General features: G+C 40.5%; 1 protein-coding gene across 3 annotated transcripts in view; it reads left to right on the forward strand.

The window, feature by feature from the left end:
- ARHGAP40 (Rho GTPase activating protein 40) overlaps positions 1-24051 on the forward strand; it is a 49754-nt gene that overhangs the window by 21324 nt on the left and 4379 nt on the right. For 2 of the 3 annotated variants that reach the window (XM_075177587.1, XM_075177586.1), the window contains exons 2-11: positions 11257-11426; positions 15692-15912; positions 16004-16085; positions 16316-16443; positions 17937-18102; positions 18343-18434; positions 18664-18741; positions 19283-19442; positions 22352-22434; positions 22864-23070. In XM_075177587.1, coding sequence (XP_075033688.1) covers positions 11279-11426; positions 15692-15912; positions 16004-16085; positions 16316-16443; positions 17937-18102; positions 18343-18434; positions 18664-18741; positions 19283-19442; positions 22352-22434; positions 22864-23070 — 1365 coding nt within the window. In that variant the 5' untranslated portion in view covers positions 11257-11278. Of the gene's footprint in view, positions 1-4705; positions 5063-11256; positions 11427-15691; positions 15913-16003; positions 16086-16315; positions 16444-17936; positions 18103-18342; positions 18435-18663; positions 18742-19282; positions 19443-22351; positions 22435-22863; positions 23071-24051 lie in introns of those variants that run through there. The other variant, XM_075177585.1, reaches the window with a different exon arrangement.

Genomic DNA, 24051 nt, shown 5'->3' on the forward strand with positions numbered 1-24051 from the left:
ACTCTACAACAGTGGGGTGTTTGATGAATTATTGCTGAAAATCAATTAAATGTCAAGCCTGCTCCTCACAACATCATGCCACCAATTCAGTCGGCTGAAATAATAGCATTTAAAAGTCCAAATGAGATGTGACGTTCAACTGACTGCATCAGTAGCATGATGTGACTAGGTGACAGTACCCATAAGTAGACCCCATTAAACGACAATAGCTTAAGATCATTCTGACATAAGACATTTCCACCATGAAGTAGTGTTTTGTTTTGTTTTTGTCATTGAGTTGCATTGCTTAAGCTATTTTAAGTTCAGCACATAGGGCCACAATAAGGACACACATTCCACTTGTCAGGGGCACAGTAGAAAACTGAGGATCTGATTCAGTTAGCCTAGTTTAGCGCTATCTACAGTGGAGGTGCGGGATTTAGCATAAGTGTTCACCAGAGGCCCCTGCAATTAGGTATGGGGTTCGCTGCAAACACCATGGTTCTCCATGTAGGCACCAGACATGTCGGTGGATAACAGCCCATCGAAAAAGGAAATTGCGGGACTGCAGTCGATAATTATATTACTGCCTCTGAACGAATAATGAATCCAGACACAGAGAACTAGGATGATGAATCCAGGCACAAGGGAAATAGGTACTGGAAATCATAAACAAGTAGATCTCCAGTTCTTTGTTCTGGACAGGAATACTAGTATATGAGCCAAATAGGATGAAAATGCAGACACAACACAGGCAAAAGATCTGGCACCTTAAAGGTGCATTGAGCAGGTCTAAATACCCTGCTCTTTGACTAGGAGGCGTGCCATTGGTAGAACTTGGTCATTGGTCCGAGTCTTTAAAGAACAGGCACGTCCAGGGGCACCACTGAGGAGACCAAAGGCAACGCGTCGGGCACCGGTACATGCACCAGAACGTTCGGCACATGAATCCACTAGAAGAAATATTTAGGCAGTAGATGCACTCCATTATAACCAAAGTATAAATGTTTATAACAATAATATTATTTTTGGATTACATTGTTTTAAATAAGAGTTGAAAACATCAGAGTGATCAGAACATCTACTAACATAATATTCCTTTTAACTAAGGTGAAATATATCTGGGTAAAAGGGCAGTAGCATTTTGCTGTAAATCAGAGCAGAGGCTCATAGACTCTTGTTGCTCCCTAAACAGCAGTTTGCCTCTGCCCAATAAACAGGATATTTTTCTATCTGCCAGCTTTTTGCAATGCAGCAAACATATCGCTCTGACCATTTCCACTGGCAGCTTGAGAAAATAAGTCATTACTGTTGCTGGAAATTCACCTTCCACTGCATGACAAGGTGTACCTGTTGTTTTTCCACATCATGGCATGTTTCAACTTGATTGAAAGTAAAATGGTCACCCCCCCCCCCCCCCTCACTAAGAAAACAAGGCAGAAAGGGGTGGGGGCAGCTTTGTTTATGTAACTCAAGTAAATTGGAATTTTTAGAAAGCACCTGGATATTTGTCAGCAGTCCTCTACTGAAGCTACTTATTGGCCAAGATATCTTGTTTGTCACCTAGAGCCGCACCTTTTTCAGAGTTTGCATTTTTGGATATTTGAGACACAAGGATCTTTTAGGCTAATTACAGGCCTAACCCTGAAGCACAGCTATATATAGGTATGAGTATGTATATGTGTGTGTGTGTTGTGTACTACGGCTGTGGTTATGTGGGTCAAGAGGTAGTGTATAATACAGTATGTTTAATGACATTATACATATATTCATTGGTGACTCTCAAGAATGCTCTGGAGAACTGTTAGGTGTTTCTCAGCCAGATATTTATGCATTGTGATGATATAGCTGCTAGTTATGTTATACCAAAATTTTTTCTCTAGGTTGTAAATACCCACAATGCATGCAGTGCGGTTGAACTGGAGATCAGGGATTGAAAGGGGCTCATCATGTGGAGCCTTGTGTACTTTTACTTATCATACATTGTAAACCTCCCTTTTAAGCATATTTACATACATACACATCTGCATACATGGGAATTCCTTAGGAACCAGTGACATCACCTCGGAACGTCCTCAATCTTTTTCTCTGTGACACCTACGTTCTCATAGTCATTCCAAAGCACTGACAGTTGTTTGATTTGATTGTTCAGCAGAGCTATAAAGCTTGTTCAGCTATGGAATGCGTCCTTCCAACCCTGCAGTGTGTACGCACTCACAATCAGGATCTCCATAGAGTTTACAGAGTCATGGTCTTTTCAGCCGGTGGTAATGACAGATGAAGAGCACAGATCTAAGGATAAATCTTTTAAAACATGTATAGTGTGTACACATGAATCCAGTGGTAGTCAGCTTAACAATGCTGTAAACACCGATAGTGTTTGCAGCGACCTAAATAATCCGAATATAAATACAGCGACACGTTAAAAACACTGACTTACGTTTACACAGACTCAGCCCAGTTCCGATGTGAGGAGACCCCGACAATTTAAAATGACTTTGAACCGCAACTTGAATATATTTAAAGCGGCAATGCAACAGACCCGGCGTACGATCATGGAATGTAAGTATGAACTTTACCGTACCAGGATTAGGGTTAGGTTATAACACTTACATTCCATGATAGTACGCCGGGTCCGTTGCATTGCTGCTTTAAATATATTCAAGTTGCGGTTCAAAGTGGCATAATTTTAAATTGTCAGGGTCTCCTCACATCGGAACCTGGAGTCTGTGTAAACATAAGTCAGTGTTTTTAACAGGTCGCTGTATTTACATTCGTATTGTTTAGGTCGGTGTCTGTGTACTACACCCCATGAATCCGCATGCTGATCCTGACCGTTATTTTTCTCTTTTTCTTTTTTTTTTCCAGTTGTTCGTAAAATTGTTGTAGATAACCCATTGGTTGGAAAATTCTGTAGTGTGTACCCAGCTTTAGACTTTAGGTTGACTTGTTCAGGCATATTTGATTGTGTAGTCTTTGAGCATTTTGCACTAAAATGACCAAATTTCTAATAGCTCTCTGAATGGCAGACAGTGAGTTTGCTCTTCAATGGAAAAATATCTTCTGACCTCAAGTGCATCTTTAACTCCTGAAGCTTTCAATTATGTATTTGTAAGAAAGAAGAAGATATGTTAATAAAAGTCAAATGCTCACTTCCCATCAGTTTAGGTCGGCTGCCTTTGATACGGGAGCATGTATTGCAAAATCTATGCATCATCTGTGGTTAGTGTCATGTCTGGGACCTCTTTAATAACCTTCACCCCTCTGCTGTGATTAAGATTCAGATGATACTTTGGTTATGGACAATTACCAAGATAATGGCCTTTTGAGAAGTAATCCCGTTTATAATACCACCTAATGTTTCCCTGAGGTGATTGACCTCAACTAATAAGAAGTAAGTAAGGTAGCTGAATATTAAATAGTAAAACAATATGTTACTATAGCATGGGACAGTCCTCCACTGCCTGTATAGGGCTATTATTCTGAATTCTCGTGATTCCAACACACCACAGCTTGTCTTGATATAGCCATCCAGTCAATGTCATTGACACACAGTAAGCCCTGATCTGTACAGTCCACTCTCCTCTATATAATAATAATAATCCCCCATATCAGTGTGTGCTGGGAGTTATTACTCCCCATATATCACTGTACAGACTAGAGATGCTCAGGCTCGATTTCCCGGAAACCAAACGCACCCGAACTTACTCGGCTCTGTACTTTCTGCACTTTATCGGATTCCAAAACGAGGCAAAACGTCACTGTGACGTTGTCTGATCTCGGAAGCATCAGAATTCATATTAGTCACCAGAGAGATAGGGAGAGGTGGAATTATGTCCCAACTGGTAGAGATACAATGCCTTGGTTCAGCTAATTGGAGGAGTGCTTATTTTCCCAATGATTGCTTCTTGTGAGCGGACATCCTTTATATATCCACTCTACTTGGTGCAACCGTTTTGGAGGTTTTCCTTGGTGTTCTTAATGTTTACTTTTGTCTTTGAAATTGTAGTTTAGGTTTAATGGTCCATTATGCAATGTTTCCCATTGTTCTATTATACAGTTGGTTCAAAAGGAAATAGTCATCCAAACTAACCAGAGCGGGCCATAGCAACTTTTGCTAGCAGCACTTTAAATGGTGTCTTTGTTGCTATGTTGTTTGAAGACAGGATTCATATTACTTGTTTTTTTAGAAAAGAATTACCTGCTTGTCTTTGACATTTGTGTGAGAGATCAGTCCACTGTTGTTGTTGTTGTTGTTGTTGTTGTTGTTGTTTTTTTACAACCTTTCAAGAATTTTCACTCTCCTTGAGAATGCATATTGTTTATCTACATTTCTGGCCAAAATAACGCAATATGGCATTAAAAAGGGTGATGTTGAGACCACTGACAGCCACATGACACCTTTTAAATAACTTTTACAACAATCGTCAACTTTGTAGTCTTTAGTGACCAGCTCTGAGATATTACATAACCCGGGAAATCCACAATACACTTCTGCTGAAATAAGCATGTTAGAGCATTTAAAATAAGCAAGTTGGAACATTTATTGAGACATGTATATATGGGGAAACTTGCTCCCTACACATGCTTCTTCCATGTGGCTATAAAAATGCCTACCTTGCTTGAACCTCCACCCTCTGGCATGTAGGCATAGCGAAACGATCTCCTTAAATGAATAGGCTGTAGAACCAGTATGGCAAGTTCAGTGTAGGTCTGAACAGAAGCCAGCAGAAGAGGGGCTTGAAAAGACTTTGCAGTGAAATTCTTCATAGCTCTTTTTTTAACATGGAATTTTAATGCAAGAAAAAGTTGAAAGCTTAATAGATGTGGGGAAGCATCAACTTGGCTTACAGTATTAACAGGATTTGCTATTTTGTGGAATGGATTCCCTGTCATTCTTAAAATCTGAGCATTCTGCTTCCTCTGAGCTGCAAGCGGTGCCAATGGATTGTAGGATTACTGGACTGCCACTGCCATGTCTGAACTGTTCCAAACACATGGAGGTTGCCTCATTGTCCCCTGTCACCAGGATACCAAGACCCCAAGTCCTGCTTTCTAGACACTTTTATCCCCTGTCTAACAGGTAATCTATAAAACCCCGTTATCGGGATACTCTCACATTTGTTGCAAAATTATACTTATGTGTCTGCTTTCTTGTCTGTATCAGGTAAAGTGATGTAACCTACGATACATGCGTATTGGGAGCATATGCGATAGATGTGTTCTAAAAAACGCTAGTAACAATATAAAAAACAACAACAAAATAATATAGGTGAATAGACAATTTCCGACAAGCGTTCACTTCATTTTGCATCAATGTTAACGTTTCCAGAAGCGTCCCTGCTTGGTACAATGTATAGCTCTACAGGAGGGCTCATTAAGAACAGAGTATACTGGGCTGCAGGGAGGATTTGAGATCACGTATTCTACTGAAAACAAGGACAAAGTACAAAGTTTTGTGTATGGTTTCAACAAGAATTATTTTTCACAGCCAGTGTGTATGAGCAGCAAGTTACCAGAGTATCTTCTGCATTTATATAGGAGGAGAGATGGGGATTAACCATTTAATCCCATAGTTTTGGATACAATTCACATGCTATTGTTGTTTTTAGTGCACCTGTGTCAAAATAACAAAGGTACTGGCTGCGGGTGCTGACTGCTGCTAGTCTGTGTGTGACAGCTATTTGTTACTAATGAGGTCTGTTTATTAGGAGAGTCCTAGGGGTATATTTATAAAAAGTGGAGATGTTGCCTATAGCACCCAATCAGATTCTAGCTTTCATTTATTTAGGGCATTCTACAAAATGATAACTAGAATAATTGGTTGCTATAGGCAACATCTCCACTTTTTCAAACCCGCAGTATAGTAAATATACCCCCTAAAGTCAATATATTTGGAGAAGTGGGTAACTTCTGATCTATATATTAAAGGTAAAATTCTAATAGCCATGTATAAGGAGAACAAATACAGAAGTATGTCCCCCTATTTTCATTTGTGTTATATATATATTTGTAGGGGGTTGGGGTAATAAATTTTAGGAGGGGCAGAGGTGTGTATTGTAATTTCTGTATCAGGTGGAGAGGGTCAAAGGTAACCCCTCTGTGCTCGTATCTGTGCATTCAAATCCGACCTGAAGTACAAGTCCTGATGTCTGTGCATTACGAGGAAGTCAGAGGTAATTGTTCTGAATATATATTTGTATTAGGAGGGGGTGAGCGGTACATGTCCTGATATCTTTATAATCGAAGGAGAGAGCTAAGTACATGTCCTGTTGTCTGTATATTAGAAGGTTTGAGGTATATGTCATGATGTCTGTGTATTAGGAGGAGGTAGGAGGCACATGTCCAGCTGTCTTTATATTACAAGAGCTGAGAGGCACATGTCCTAGCTGCCAACATTTGCCTATGCAGGTGATACACTGAAGGGACTCTTTGGACCTATGTTCTCTGTCATCACCATCATATGTTCTAAACAATAAGTAATAATGTATTTTTTGGCTTTTGAAATGATCATCTTTAATAAATGTTAGCTTAAAACATAAGAATAGATAGTGAGTATTGCATTAAATATACAGAATAAGAGGCTCTGTACTGGGCAGTTGGTCAGGGGATGTTTATGTATATGAATAAGTCTGTGTATATCTCCCCACTGTCCCGTATTAGGCGGAACGGTCGCAACATGATGGATCTGTCCCGCTGTCCTGACAGTTGGCCCTTTTATCCTGACTGTCTTTATGTTGGGAAGTGTAAGCAGCTGCTGCATGCACATGTTACTGGTGTACACGGTAATGCATGAGAGGGCTTAGAGGCAGGCTTTGTATTTGGAGGTGGGCAGGAGTATGTGTACTTCAGTGCGTGCTCTCACTTGTTGCACACCTCCCAACATTTTGAATGCTGGAAGCCAGACAATAAGTCCTGCCCCTGTTCAGCACAGATTCCACCCACAAATGGTCAGAATACGGCAACACTCCACCCACTTTCCCATTAAACTCGACTTTGCAGTTCACTAGTCTGAATGTCCCTCCAAAATCCGTGACCATTGGGAGGTATGATATTGTACAGATAAGCACAGAAGTGGCTGTATGCACTAAGTACTACAGATGTAAGTGACTGCACTTTCTGGCAGATGGAGAAGGGTGATCACACTAATAGGCAGACTTGTCCACCCTCAGTAAGGTTTGGATCACCACTATGTACAGGAGAGGGTCAGTGTCGTCATATCCCACTCATACTGTCTGAGTGTAATTAAACTAAGTTTTGTGTACAGTATAGGGCATGAAGAAGTTGTGAGTATTTAAATGCTATTCTTTTGCACCTCAATGTCATCACAGATATGTTGTTAGTTAATGAGATCTATCTACTAATGAAGGGCACTTAGGAGGGGATTCCACCTGGCACAATCAGGATAACGTTACGCTTGTGTGAACAGACCTCACTGTTTCACACCCATAATGCCGCTGATTTTTGTTAATGGTGTGACCAGCCTGTCTAGTCTGATGCAGGTGTCCTCTTTGGCTTGGTGACCTCATGCTAAAAATGTATCAATTTTACACAAGGGGAAATAAATTGGCCCCTTAGGATTTATGATCAAGGAGCCTTATTCATGAAGGCACGTATTCTGAGCATGACCCGCCTGTAGTAGTATACGCACATATTTGGGCTTTGCGTGTGCAAGATGCACATGCTTTTGAAAGGTTTGCTGTGATCTACGACACCAGACGCAGCGGGATGCCTATGAGAATTAAACATTCGCCAAAGGGGAAAAAAAACCCTGGCATCATTGTTAGCTGTTAATCATAAATGCATTAATGTTAAAGTTCTCACCTGTACCCCCATTAAATACATTCATTAGACTTTTGTTAAAGTCTACTGAGCATAAAATACATTTTACAGTTGCTTGTTATTGCAAGCACATATTATAGCATGGTTACGAGACTGTCATGTCATCTCTACTGATTGGGACTAGACCCTTAGAATAGCCATTTAGCTGGAGCAAGAGATACGGTAGAAATACACAGACTGAGAGGCCTTGTACGGATGCTGCTGCGTGCGCTTCTGTTTGGCACACCACTAGTGTATATTCACTATGGCAAAAGGCCCTGTCCCTGCCCAATTATCTCCCCGAAATCGTAGGCTGTAGTAAGTGTCCTTTGCGTGCGCTATCACATGGAACAAGACTGATCACAGCTGTATCTCTGGATTCTGGGCATGCACAGAGTGATTTTGTGGACGAGAGAGTAGGTGAGAGAACTGGTTTGTTTAAATGATTAAATTTATCGGAGTCCTGGAATTCGAGCCATGGGCTCCAAATGGAGTAATATTCAGTAACTTTATCAGCAGATGAAAGTAAAAGCTCATCCATAACTCTATAAAACTCCAATCTCTGGAACCACTCCCGGATGGTTGGGGGGTTAGGAGATCTCCAATGGGTTGGAATCACTGCTTTCGCAGCCGAAATCAGATAACGTAAAATGTTTTTTTTAAACCTGGAAATTGGAACGTCGATCTTGTTGAGAAGCCAGAAGGCGGGACTATCAGGAACATCATCTCCTAATATTTCAGCAGAGACCTCCATGACCTTGGACCAGAAAGGTCTGAGTATCTCACAATCCCACCAGATATGCATAGTAGTGCCCCGGGCATTCTGGCATCTCCAACAGGAGTCAGAAACACCCTGGCAAAAGTTTGCTAGTTGGGCTGGGCACCTATACCATCTTGTTAGAACCTTGTAATTAGTTTCTATTATAGAGACACTAGCAGAACAAGCATGTGTGGTCTCAAAAATGGCTAACCAGTCTGCTTCACGGACCTGCTCTCCCAGATCTTGCTGCCAAGCAGTGGTGAATTTGGGTAAGGAGCTAAAAAGGTTTTCTATAAGTAGTTTGTAGATTTTGGAGAGCAGGTGGGTAAGACAGCCATCTGCTAGACACCATGTTTCAAACGCTGTGAGGGCTCTAGTTATATCAGTACGAGGTAATCCCGAGGTCAGGAAGTGCTTGATCTGGAGATATCTCCAAATCTCCAATCCCGGAAGCTCCCACTTGGACTGGATCTCAAGAAAGGAGGACACACCGGAGGAATTTTTATTTTTAATTCACTGGGTACCCAATGTTGCGTATGCGTCACTGTCCTTTTATTTTTAGGATGTTTCATAAATGGAGTTATTACAGTAAGAATACAGCCTCTTTGCTTCATCAGGGTTCATCAAAGGGTTAATCTCTGATGTCATCATGTGGATGAATAAACGCTCTGTACGCGTCATGCTGAGCTGTACAGTGTTTTATACTGGGTATCCATTGTGTGTCAATCTGTACTGACCCATTTGTATATTTATAGTGTTTTCAACCAGCTTTTACATAATGGACAGACCCTGAGACTGCCGCTGAGCCTGTGGGATAGCACAGAAAGAATTGTGCATCTCTGTGCATCCGTATGTGTAACATGGTCACCTGAGTACTCAAACTGTGTTACCCCGGTTTACTGTTACAGGAGGTGGCAGTGGTGTAACTTATAAATGACCCATTATTAATGTATAAAGCGAGTGAAGTAGAGTTTGCACTTAGGACAGGGCTGTAAACAACAACTTTGGCATAAATGCTACATCATTAAATTTGTGTGTTTATAAATTTAGTTATTTAGAAATGTCCTTTATTCGCTTCCATTTACCTTGGCATACATCCTTTCAGCTTTTTTTTTAGGACAGGGATTTTGAACCTTTAAATTTCTGTTTACTACAAACTAATCATTTGTTACTATTTTTTAAAAGTACAATTTTCTTGTTACATTTTAATAAAAACTATTTTGTAGCCATCGTAAATAAATGCCGTTCTCTCTCTTTATACTGATAGCTTAATACACCAACCAAAACTGGCAGCACTGTAAAATTACATACCTCCGTGTAGGTGTAAGCTTGCCTCTGATATTTCTCTCAAGCTGTATCCTATAGGATAGCACTAGACTGACTGCTTTCTTTCATAATGATCTATTTAAGTATCCCAGTGCTGCAATCTTATTGTTTGGATGCCTTTTACTCTGGTGTAAGGTGACAGAGACCTATGCCGTGGATAGGCTGGACTTGCTGTACATCTCATGTGGGATGCTCCACATTTGTTGTCACTAAAAACAGATCTAACGATGATGATGATGCTGTTGGACAACAGTGACATAAATACTACATAATTAAATGTGTGTGCTATGAGAATCACAGCACATAAAGGATGTGTCTATCCAACTGTGTTCATTATTTATGACTCATGGGACCAGTTTATACTTCTCGGATGACACAAACGGTAATGCACAGAAAGTGGACACTAGTTGATCTAGACAGAAACGATAGATGCTGTATTCTCTGGACGTCCCATAAACATTACAGGTTTTGTCTGTTACTCTAGGTTGTTGTGTGGCTGCAGGTATTTGCTACTGTATGAAGTTTTTTGTACTCCTCTAAATCCAAGGTTATTAAATTGTGCATCACTGGAGTGTTGGTGCAGAGTTGAATCAGATTTCAATTTTGAAGTCCAGAAGACGTGAGACAAAGCAGTGTTATCCTCCTGTTGGATTGACTGTACATAGTGTTGGGGTAGTCAACAGTTGAGCATAAAGGACATTGGCAGCTTTTGGACATGTCCAATTAAACCATAGTGCTGTCTTACCGTAATATATTTTATACAATGGGGGTTACCCTTCCGGGATTCTGGTTTTCCCTTTTTGTAGAGCGTATCTATAGGAAATACTTACAGAAAGGATAAGGGATCTGTTTTGCGTATTTAACCCTTAAAGGCCAAAAATTCCTTGTTTATCTAAAACTAATATTTTTATATCATGTCAGTACAGTTACTGTGCTTAGGTGTTCCTGATACATCTTTTGAAATACATTTGCTTGTGTGTGATAAAATGCTACCAAGGCTCATTCAACCATTACAGGTTTTGCAGATAGGACAGATGTGAGTGAGTTCTCTGTACACGCTGCGGAATTAGTGGCGCTATATAAATAACTGATGATGATAGGTTTTTAATATGGATTATCTGCAATAAAAAAATCCACGTCACTAGAGTTGTGTTCCTTTTACATGCTGCCAGATTTAGGAGTCTATCGTACATGAAATTCATATTACAAACATGATTTGATTTGTGTGAGGACACAATTATGTGCTGTGCATTAATGATGTAGACTGTGCATTGTGTATGGGAATAAAAAAACATTAGATTGCCCAGACACTTGTCTTCCCTTGTGCCTCATGTCCTTATTTCTCATGTTTCTGTCCTTGTCTTTCTCAGCCTGCAGTCTTGCCCTTGCAAGATGAATCCGCCACAAGCAAGCTTCTGCCCTAGGAAAAACTCTGACCCGCTTTCTATGAATGATTTCTGGCTGGAGGTGGAAAATATCAAACAGATGCGAGGATCTGATGGGGATGAAAGCAGCTCATCTGAACCCAGCACCCCAGAAGGTAAATGACCTTGTATCTTAAAAATAAATAATATTAATATGAAACGCCCACAGAAAGCAGTTCAAAATAGTATTTGTAGAATATCTTGGGCTTAATTGATTCATGTAGTGACCATCTGTAGTGGAGATGACATTTGAATAATGAAATGCATATGCCAATTTCCATTAACGTCAATCACATAGCTAGGTGTTACTTGGGCTATGTACCTGAGGCATTACCAACTCCCCAGTAAGCATGTTTACCACACCACAATGAATTTGGATTATATCAAATGACATCTCTGTAGTAGTATTGTTGCAGTGGTAGGGGTATATTATGCCTTGATTCCTCTTATTAAGTATACTTGCAGGCTGGAAGTGAACCCTGACAAAACAGTGGTTGGCAATCACCTGACATCAGCCAGCCAATCTAAACCTTTGTGGTGCTACCCAACAAATTGTAGCTTCCGCGTAGAAACTCTTTGGGCTTGAATGTTGACCATCACTCAAAATGCAGTTAAGGGCTACATAATAAAACTTATCAGGAAAGACTTCAGAAGCTGGATATGTACAGCCCAGAGGAGGGAAAGGACAGAAGTACAGGAAGGCAGCATCGTTAAATTTGAGGCTCTCTCTGAAATTGGAGAGAGGAAGGCAGAAAGGAAACATAGGGAGGAACTTTTTTTTTTATTTGTACAGAATGGGTGAAAGATTCTTGGAAGAGTTTCCGAGCAGTTGTGTGGAATCCTACAGTGAAAGAATTCAAAAATACATGGGTCAAACATATTGCTATTGTGAAGACTTAGATATATTAAGGAAAAGAATACACACAAAAAATGTGGTTCTGGGTGCTGAAATACAATATATAAATAATTTATCATGCTGCCATTCATAGGGATTATTGCCTCTCCCTTATTTATACTAAACCAGAAAAAACTGCACTAGACAGTGCTATCATCATCATCGGCTATTTATATAGCGCCACTAATTCCGCAGCGCAGTACAGAGAACTCGCATCAGTCCTGTCCCATTGGAGCTTAGTCTAAATTCCCTAACATACACACACAGACTAAAGCTGGGTACACACTACAGAATTTTCCACCAACTTTTTATGCCAATCGATTTTACATGCGACCGATGGTCCAATCGCTCGGTCCATGGACTGCATACACACTAGCCTTGTTTAGGACGATAAAGGGAAGAGCGGACGTCCCTTTAGCGACTTTTTACAGCCATGTTGTCGTGAGCAATGACTGTAATTTGTACGCCCTGTTGTGGATCGGTCGAAAGTTTATACACACCACACAGCGGAAACGAGATTGGAACGAAAATATTAAACGGTACGACCAACCAAGTGAGGCGACAATCGTCCATTTGGGCAAACTTTCGACCATCGTGTCACTGCACACACTGACCCGACTTTTGAACGAGCGGTCGTATGTCGGCTGATTGAGCCGATTATTGGACGAAAACCGTGTAGTGTGTACCTAGCTTAAGAGAGAGACTAGGATCAATTTGATATCAGCCAAATAACCTACTGGTATGAGTTTGGAGTGTGGGAGGAAGCCAGAGCACCCGGAGGAAACCCACGCAAACACAGGGAGAACACTACAAACGCCACACAGATAAGACCTAGAACTATCTTTGAAATTTCAGTTAATTATCTCTATTAGTCTCTGTTCCCTCTACCTTATCTCAGAAATATTTCCACGATCTCTTCAATACTGCATCTACTCCCTTGTGCTGCTTGGGACAATCATATTGCTATGGGCAGCACAGTGGCTCAGTGGTTAGTACTTCTGCCTTACAGCACTGGGGTCATGAGTTCAATTCCTGACCATGGCCTTATCTGTGAGGAGTTTGTATGTTCTCCCTGTGTTTGCGTGGGTTTCCTCCGGGTGCTCCGGTTTTCTCCCACACTCCAAAAACATACTGGTAGGTTAATTTGCTGCTAACAAGTTGACCCTAGTCAACACAACAAGAGTAGTGTTATAAATGGGATGGGGGTATAAGTGGTATCATGGTCCTGTATTATTTCTCACATACTGGGAAATGTTATAAGAGTGTCCCAATCCTTGGGCAGCCCCAGCGATTGGAAGCCATACAGTGCTGTAACCCATAGCATTCAGTAATTATTTCTGCTATTGGTGTCTATGTCTGTGTGTGTGTATGTTAGGGAATTGAGACTGTAAGCCCCAATGGGGCAGGGACTGATGCGTGTTCTCTGCACAGCGCTGCGGAATTAGTGGCCCTATATAAATAAATTATGATGATGTAGGTAACTCTATACACAGTTACTATGTTCCTACTCTCCCAGAACTCTTATGTAACTCCCGAATTACGGGGAGACCACCTGGATCGCAAAAGTGGAGGCAAATCTCATGCAGAGCATTTACCTGCCACAAGGTGGTCGGGGATGTGGCACAAAGCTATTGGCTAAGCCCCACCCACCTTAGTATGTATGACTTGGGAAAAGCAAGGACCTGAATAGGGTGGAGCATAGTTAAACGCCAGGCTTGTGTCAGGCACACTGATTGTCTACCCTAAAGGGTTAAATTGTTAAGTTTTCCTTGGCCAATGAGGTGTCTGGGGTGGAGTCTGGAGGCGTGCTGATAATCCTGTGTGAAGATGTGGGCTCCTCCTTTCTTCTTGTGGAACACCCGCCCTCCCACCTCTTTTTTATGTTATATGTGGTTTATGTAGTACATGTTATGTGTATTAACCATTCTTCTCTTTCTGCATTCAGTTGAGACACAGTAGGCGGGAAAGCGGTGCAGGCAGCGGTTAATACAGGGCGCAGCTGGTTTGGTTGGCAGCAGGAATCATCCTCCCTTCGATCCTGTCTCTTTAGGGGTCACCTTTGTAGGTGCCCTGGGTATGGTTCTAGTAACACCCGTGAGGCCAGAGGGGGTGGAGTCTTTCTGACGCCGTAAGGTTTGCGCCGGGGTATTAGGGCCGGCTGGCCACCCCCTTTTAAAGTATTCTGATAAAGTTTGTTTTGACTGGTTGCCTGCCTGCATCCGCTTTCCTTGCCAGCATTTTCTACAATTTCTCACTAATTAATAAACTGTGACCTTAGTTCACCAAAATGTATTACTGTGTCCGTGTGGTTTATTTCAGATTCATTATGCGAGTCATTATTTAAAGGTATTTAGGGTTTAGAACAGTGTGGTGGAAGCAGCCCATTGGCATTTAATGTAACAAACTAAGACCAGATCTACTTATGTGATATTTTTTATAGCTTTTGTGAAAAAGAGCCAAAGAAACAAGCCATCATTCTGCTCATTAATCTTTAATGGTCGTCACTGATTTCTTACAGTTTAAAATAACCAAAAAATAATGTAATTAAAAAAATAGGAGAGTTTTCTATAGAAAACAATGTTGTCTGTGACTGCTCTATTCTATCTGATTTAAAGAGGATCTCTCAACTATCTAGATTTTAGCAGTGGACAATAGTGCACTTAAAATACTTCAGTTTTCAAATACTATTTTTTTATTATTATTTATATATAGCTTTTTTCTGTTAGCATCACCTCTGTTCCTACCCAATACTGGCGTTTATGAGACTGGCTTCTAAGCCGTAGAGACCAGCAATGTTCTAGTAATTGATGCTGCTGGTTTTGCCTACTGATTCACAATGATAGAAATGAACACAAGAGATCCAATGTAAGCGTGGTTTGGCCAATATGCACATGTCCAATGGTGATTTGTTGCCGGAACCTCAGTGTAATGTAATAGAACATAATATCCCATGATATAGATCTCCCTCTTTATCCCACCAGTTTTACACACAGACCAAAACTGACATTATAGAAGTTTTCCCCTATAAAGAGGGGATTTATAATGGAATTAGTAGATTTAATGCACTTTTGTGCAGGGGATATACTTTGTGATCAACAAAAGTAGTGTTATAAATGGGATGGGGGTATAAGTGGTATCATGGTCCTGTATTATTTATCACATACTGGGAAATGTTATAAGAGTGTCCCAATCCTTGTGCAGCCCCAACGATTGGAAGCCATACAATGTTGTAACCCATAGCATTCAGTAATTATTTCTGCTATTGGTTAAAAAATTAAAGCAAGTGTGTGGTTATTATGGGTTTACACATATTTTGCACAGTCACCTGGCCACAAGTGTTCATAACGGTCCCTGAATATCCCTGCTTACAGCAAATGTAGAGTTCCGTGGGCTGTGTTTTTCTGGAATCTAACTCCATCTGTGTAGCCAATTCTGGAGGTGCCAAATTGTGTAATGACCTCCACAAGTGATTCTGTCTTATTTTAGAGGGAGAGGCAGAGGCCAATTGGCTGCAGGACGCTGGTCTTTCTCCACTCATTGGTGACCAAAATCCCACAGAAGACAATGTCTTAATTTTGTCGACCCTTACCAGAACACAGACTGCGGCTGTACAACGTCGCGTCGACAGCTACAGCCGTTCCCTCCGGAAACGTTCCAGGCAAGAATCCCGGGATGTCAGGGATGTGTTCACTGGAGTGAGTGGCACGGTGAGTACCCTAACTGTCGTGGGAGAAGTCTGGCAGGATTACTAAATGTATTTTTTTCTCATTTGCTATTTTGTTTCCTAATCTCCTAAAGGACAGCATCATGGAAGAGAATGGAGCAAATAATAGGAGTAGAACAGAAGAGAGAAGAAGCTCCACAGGGAGCATTCCAGAAAGTAAGTCTCCGGCTTTGTTTAGGCAGAGTAAATCCAGGTATTCTGAGCAATGTTATTTTTGTAGTGTGTGCGAGAGGAGCTTTTAGTGGATTATTCCTAATACATAAGGGGAGCAGGTTGAACGTCATAAAGTGGGATTTTTGTCTATCTTTCGTCACGTTTTGAAGATTAAATGCAGTGTCCTTGTAATTTTAATTTTATATTGGTTCATTTTTTTTGTATCCCTGAAGCTCCTCCAGTTATACACAGACGGCCTGGAGCATCTGATGTATTTGACACTGATGTGGCATATTCAGAACAAGCAGCAGTTGAACAAAATGATAATTACAGAACAATGTGGAAACCAGAGTCATTACCGGTAATCTTTTCTCCACCTGTCAATGGAAATGGACATTGTCATTAAATAGATCACACAGGTTCCATCATAGTGGTGTGAAATACTACTAATACACTGTTTTTTCTTTTTTTTTAGATTTGGGTAAATTTAATGATGCTGCATTGATTAGATCAATTGTCTGTTTTTTGCCACACTCTGTGAATATTATTGATATTAGTTAGTGCAAACTTCACTTTTATGGACTTCGAGCTGTTGCACGGAGTTAATACAACACCATAAGATGTGTTTAACGAATGTTCAGTAGTTTAGCCGAAAAAATTCTCAGAAATGTCGCAGATGAAATAATTCAGTGACCATTCATTACTCTGGACTTTGCTTCTGTGTTCACAAGAAATCTAAACTTTCTAATGCTTTTTTAAAAAAAAAAGAAGTGCTCTCAGCTGTCATTGGTAGATTTCTTTTTGCTGTTAGCTTTAAATAGACAGCTGGAATTTTAGGTTATCCAGTCACTAAAAGAAGAACTGAATATTATGTTCTTCTAAAGCATTCGTACAGATCTATAACCCTTATATGGGAAAGTAAGTGTTGATATATCTATTTACATTCCGATGTCTCGAGCCCAAGGGTATCATGGACATTTTGTTTGTTTTGATTTTTATCTATTAAGCTCTTCGTCGGAGGCTAGTTGTGGTGAAGACTTCATAGCTACAATCAAAGAAACAGACATTTTATTAACTATGGTGTGTGTGTTTGTGTGTGTGTATGTGTGTGTAATCAATGGCCCTGGTCTCTTGATACTCCTTCAAATGAACTAATTTAGTGAGAGTTCTGAAGTTGTCGGCACGCCTGTTATCTGCTGCAAAACTGCCTCTAATGTATCTCCTTGGACATTAAAAAACAAAACAACTTTCAAAGATGTTACTATTCTATGGGGTGCAGAGTGTTTAAAAAAAGGCGTTTGCTGTATTTTTGGTGCCCACAACTAAATTTTTCACCTTCATTACACAAAAAACTTTGTGTAATGAAAGTTAGACTGTTAGACGTTTTAGTGTGAGATTACCCATTTAGTCAGGTGGATGGGAGGGTACGCTTTTTTTAGTTTTCTCGGGAATAAAAAGCTTCAGATATGCTTCAAAATTCCTGAAGATATACCACTTGGGAGCGGGGGATCAATGAATGTCAGCTAGCGTTTCAAAAAATCGCTCAAAAGCTCTTACCAGACACAACTATGCACCAAATAAACCCACCATAGTCAGGGCTGACTGTGGCGTCGATAGACATGATGGTGTAATTATAATTTACACAAACTAATATGGGTATTTTTATTATATCTGTGTGCTTTTTGGATCCAAATACTATGTGATTTGTACTTTGTTGGTAGATAAAATTATTAAACTTTTGCATGAAAAAATAATGGTTTATTTTCCTGAATCCTACATCCAAAGCCTTCCTCAGTTAGGCCCACACCTCTTTCATGTGTGACAGCACTATTTTGTTTATCCCTTTACCCACAGCACATTCAGATCCAGAAGGGACGACTTGGTGTGACACGGGTTTCAGACCTGTCTTCTCCTGACATGAAGCAGGTGCCTACACTGGCTCTCATCGAGCTGACTGCCCTGTGTGACGTTCTAGAACTGGAACTGAAGAGGAATAAGGCGGTCAAGCGTAAGGCTACTGGTAGGTAGCTACCCTGGGCTTCCTGTTCAGTTGTGACGGCTTTGGTAAACGATACAGTTCACCGATTTACTATGAGCTCCAAAATAACCCAAGATCCGTAGTGCATTGACTTTGCAATTCATTAACTCTCTTTTTTTTGTCTCATGTCACAAAATATGTCCCTCCCTATTGACTTGCCACCTTGCTGCCCATTCAGATGTCATTCTTCTGGTGTGTAACATTTGCCTCTCCTTCCTATAGAGAGCCGGCTGTTTGGTGTGTCGCTCACCACTCTACTAGAACAGGACCGCAAGCTGATCGCGAGTACGCAGGTCCCTCTCATCCTGCAGGCGGTGAGGCCACAGTTGTGTAATTAAGCACTGTATACAAATGTGAGACCGAGAATATTGAGCAATCTCCATGTAAACATTATGAAGACTGAACAGTATATGGAATTACAGTACATTTACACACACACAACAAAATTACTATTTTTGTTTTTAAACATTTAAATTATAATTATGTGGTTCATGGGATAACTTCTATTAACCATGTGTCTGCTTCTCTCCTTATATCCCATAGATTCTGACATGTTTGGAGAAAAAGGGTCTGGACATCCAGGGTATTTTGAGGATTTGTGGCTCACAGACCCGGATGAAGGTAAAGGCATTAATAGTGCTATAATGTAGTATACTGAGCACAGTTCTGTGGTTGCACTTCACATTCTCCCTCCCATCTGGTGTTTCTGTGCTACTCCAATAACGATCTTCTTTATAGACTGAGCATCCATATCCACTCCTCCCAGTTGTTGCGGTTTTAATACAAATTAAATCCAGTTTTGTTTTTTATTATTATTTAATTTTGTCTGCGAAGTGACTCAAAATATTCAGAATGTTATACACATTAGCTTTTCTATGTAATCCATAATTAATATTGCTACTCAGACGATACCCTTTTGTGCACGTTTCATTTAAACAGATCTCGCAGTGTGGGTTTGGCGTTAGTGACCTGCTGTGTGGCCTAGAAATGTCTGTTTCTGTTTGTGGTAACCAGATTAACATGAAACCATTACAGTGATATTTTTTCCTTCTTTGTACCTGGGTGTGCCCATTGTAAATATCCTTTAACCAGGTATGCTTTTCTCACTGCCGATTTTTGTCACTCCACTTTGTCTTCATGTGTTCTATTTTTCCTTTTTCAGTCTCTACAGCAGAACCTGGAGAGAAATTTCTATGCCGGACTCTTCTCTTGGGATGAAGTTAATCCACACGACGCTGCTGGACTCCTCAAGATGTTCCTCAGAGAGCTCCCTGCCCCCTTACTCACTGCTGAATATCTGTCCGCTTTCACTGCCGTGCAGCGTAAGCTAGTAGTGTCAATTTTAAAATAGTCTGCAGAATTTAATGTACTTTAAAAATGTTGTTTCCGAACAGCTTTTCTTTACTGATATGCCAGCTTGCAACGAGTGGAATCCAAAGTCAGGAGCTTGTTTGGGCCTTTGCAGTTAGAACTCTAAGGGCTAGATTTACTAAGCTGCGGGTTTGAAAAAGTGGGGATGTTGCCTATAGCAACCAATCAGATTCTAGCTTTCTTTTATTTAGTACCTTCTACAAAATGACAGCTAGAATCTGATTGGTTGCTATAGGCAACATCCCCACTTTTTCAAACCCGCAGCTTAGTAAATCTAGCCCCAAGACTTTGGTGGGTCCTGGGCAAGCATTATATTAGCGGGTCTTTTGACAGCTTTAAAACAGAGGAAGGTTAGTTGCAACTGTGTCTCATAACAAGTGTTCCAAGTTTTCACAAGTTAGTACAACAAAGCACAAAGAAATGCACGTTTCTATTTTTCCAACAACTATACATTCTGCTATTTGTAGCATTTTCAGAACTGGGGTGAGATTAGAGGGTTTGGGATTTTTAGGGATAGGTAGACAGCTTGCATTAAGTTTACAGTTAAAACTTTTACTGAAGTACGGACTGCTTGAAGTTAGGGTAAAGCAGTTTGGATTTTTGGTTAGGATTGGTGTCGATTATAAGCATTAGTATTATAACTTTTAGTTGGGATTGGAATTTGGCAATAGAAATAAGTTTAGGTTAGTATTTTTTATGTGTTCCCGAAAAAGTCTTTGTTCAAGTAAGGCTGGGTACACACTACAGGTTTTTCACCCAATCATTGAGCCAATGACACGATAAACAACCGTTTGGTCCGATATCGCATTAGTGTGTACGCTGCAACGATCATGTTTTATTGTTCCACAGCACATTGTATCATTGGGTTTGATTTTATAAATGGACTAAAAATGTCTGTAAACGATGGAACGATGTGTCCATTCTGAAGTGTGTACGAACTCACGACCAGCAATGTATACAGATCTCCATAGAGTTTACAGAGTCATGATCTTTTCAGCCGATGGTTAGGATCGATGAAGAGCACAGATCTGAAGGTAAATCTTGTAAAACATGAATACTGTGTACACATGCATCAGCATGCTGAACGGGACTTTCATTTGTTGGTAAAATCACTAACGATATCGCATCGGGAGAAATTTTCTGTAGTGTGTGCCCATTCTAAATGATGCGAGCCCTTATCCGAGAGATAGACGTCATTATCGTCTGTAGGTCCTAAGGGCTATAATAGTTACACCTTAAGGGTCTCCTTTACCCATACGGCACTAGCTCTTTATGAAAATATATTTAATTGCCTTGAGTGTAGTGGAGGTATGTCACAGCGGTCTGTATCCTTTCTATTAATTACACTGCCAGATGAACACAATTTAGGCTGGGTACACACTACAGAATTTTCCGACCAATGTGTTATCTAAACTATTTTACTACTACTGAATTTCCAATCAGTCTGCTGATTCATGTGTACACATTATACACGATTCATGTGTACACACTATACACGATTCATGTGTACACACTATACACGATTCATGTGTACACACTATACACGTTTCATGTGTACACACTATACACGATTCATGTGTACACACTATACACGATTCATGTGTACACACTATACACGATTCATGTGTTCACACTATACACGATTCATGTGTACACACTATACACGATTTACCTTCTGATCTGTGCTCTTCATCTGGTCCTAGAGCAGTGTAGTCGGTCATTCTTGTCACACTGATTATAACATACAAAATAAACTTTGACTTTATCACAATGTCATTATAAATTCTGTTAGCGTCTCTGACTCTGATACTAAATATCAGAGTATCAGAGATCAGTCTCCGAACGAATGACAAATGAATCCACCCACAGCACCTCTACATTTAACTACACAGACACAGTGATCAGTTCCTACTCTCTCTGGGCAGAGTTGTGTGAGTACATACTGCAGGATCAGAGATTTTTAGTCCTACCGACTTATTAAATGAAACAACAAATGGTACTTTGGAACGACTGTCGTTCATCGTGCAGGTATACACACTACTGCAATATCGGGCCGGTCGTTTATCGGGTGATTGTTCTGATAAAACCTGTAGTATGTACCTAGCCTTAAGCTGCGTACACACTACAGAAATTTCAACCAACTTTTTATGCCAAGCAATTTTACATGCGACCGATGGCCTGATCGCTCGGCCCATGGACTGCACACACACTAGCCTTGTTTAGGACGATAAAGGGAAGAGCAGACGTCCCTTTAGCGACTTTTTACAGCCATGTTGTTGTGAGCAATGACTGTAATTTCGTACTCACTGTTGTGGATCGGTTGGAAGTTTATACACATTGCACAGCGGAAACGAGATTGGAACGAAAATATTAATTGGTACGACCAACCAAATGAGGCTATAATCGTCCATTTGGGCAGACTTTCGACCATCGTGTCACTGCACACACTGACCTGACTTTTGAACCAGCGGTCGTATGTCGGCTGTTTGAGCCGATTATTGGACAAAAACTGTGTAGTGTGTACCCAGCTTTACACTGGATAACCATTGTTTGTAGATAGCATTGATGACTGACACAAAGTTGTGATGTTACTAGAAAGATAACCTGACATTGTGTTCTCTGCAACTGCAGAAGAAATGTGTTGAGGGCTGCGGCACCAGCATATAATGTACCTCTGTATGACGAGTGGTATTCTAGACAGAAGGATCTTTGTGCAGGGAAATGTGATGTTCATGTTGTTCACTGTATTATTCCTGCCGTGTATTTGTGTCACTCCTGTTCTTCACGGTCCTCTGTATCGTGTGCACAGTGAATTTGCATAAGCTGGCTGAATGCTTTAGCTGCTCTCTTTTGCATATAGAGATCTCTGACCTAAAACAAAGACTGCAAGCTTTGAACCTACTCATCCTGGTCCTGCCAGAGGCGAACCGCTGCACTCTTAAGGTACTATGCCTATTGGCAGACTTCATACACCTAGTCCTGACCTGCTCACAGAGCAGCCTTAATGTGTTTAGAGAGAATTGGTTCTGGATGTTCAAACCTCAATGGTTCTGTTCAGCTTTTGCATTGGTTTATGTACTCTGACTTTCCCCCACTTCTTCCATGCTATAAATACATGTGACCTTAAAAAATGAATATTTTTTTTTATTTCTTTTATAGTAACACCACCAAAGCTGTTGTGTAGAGTTTATAAAGCATTATATGTGAGAAAACCATTCAATGATCACTTGCTCAAATACATATTATATATGCTAGTTTGATTACTTATTTGTTTAGTTCCTTCAGTTCATTTCTGCCCGTCATTATTCCACTCTTCTGCCTTTGTTCTTGCTGTATCTAGTAACCACAAGTCTGTATTCATCTGTTCCACAGGCCTTACTGGAGTTCCTCCATAAAGTGGCTACTCGGGAAAAAAGTAACCTCATGTCTCTGTGGAACATCGCTACCATTATGGCACCTAACCTTTTTCTCTATCGTGGGAGCAATGGCAAGAGCTCAGAAGGTGGGGAGAAACAGCTAGCAGAGGAAGTGGCTGGTCTGGTCATGGCTATGGTACATTACCAAGACCTACTATGGACGGTGAGTTCCATAAGCAATGGTGCAATTGGGCGTGTAAGAAAATAGAATATAATAAGGGGGAGATGCAAAGAGTTAAGTGTATATTTTGTAATACCAGAATATGCACGGTATATAAATCGTCTTGGAGGGCCAATTTCATAGAGCAGGTTAATAGTAGGCCGAGAAAAATAGTGTAAATATAAATCATTAAGCACCAGATATATGAATATAAAAATATATTTATTTCATGTGTGAAGTGACCTTCATGCAAAACGTATATGTCACTGAAATGCCATAATTTTTATATAGTATATACTGAATACCCTGACATGATTTTGAGGTTAAAGCTGAAGCTTCCTGACATAAACCATGGAGATAACAGATGATGGAGAAAAGCCATACGTGTGCCGTCTTCATCACCCCAGAGCAGCAGAATGCTATATCTAGCTATTGTGAGGCAGCGGATTTTTCTATTGTGTTTGTGAATTGAAAGGATGACGCTGCATATGTGGTTGAAATCATGCAGAGATGATGATCTGAGGGACAGGGTCGGATTGGAACTTAAAATGGCCCTGGAGAATATTCTGAAAGTGTTGTAGGGTCTAATTGGCAGGCAGAAGGGCAGTGTATGTGCTGTCATTTCACTGGTGTGTAAATACCAACACACTACCGGAATGGGCATAGCCAACAAGCAAGGGGTTTGGCTATCGCTTTAGACTGTACTAGGCTGCCTCCAAATACAAAGCTGCATGCCCCAGTTGGGTGCACGCAGCTTGAAGCAGGACATACCTCCCGATAGAGTGGACGAAAACAATAATTTCCTAACGATATTAAGAAGTATATCAGAATAATGATTGTATAGATATTTACTGCACTATATGAGAGCTTTATAGTGACCTATGTATGGAACAGAGAGCATTCTAATGTTCTATATACAATATAGAGGGCATTCTAGTGACCCCTATACAATACAGAAGGCATTTTAGGGGCCACCATATAATG

This window comes from Mixophyes fleayi, chromosome 6 (assembly GCF_038048845.1).
Source record: "Mixophyes fleayi isolate aMixFle1 chromosome 6, aMixFle1.hap1, whole genome shotgun sequence".
Lineage (NCBI taxonomy): Eukaryota > Metazoa > Chordata > Amphibia > Anura > Limnodynastidae > Mixophyes > Mixophyes fleayi.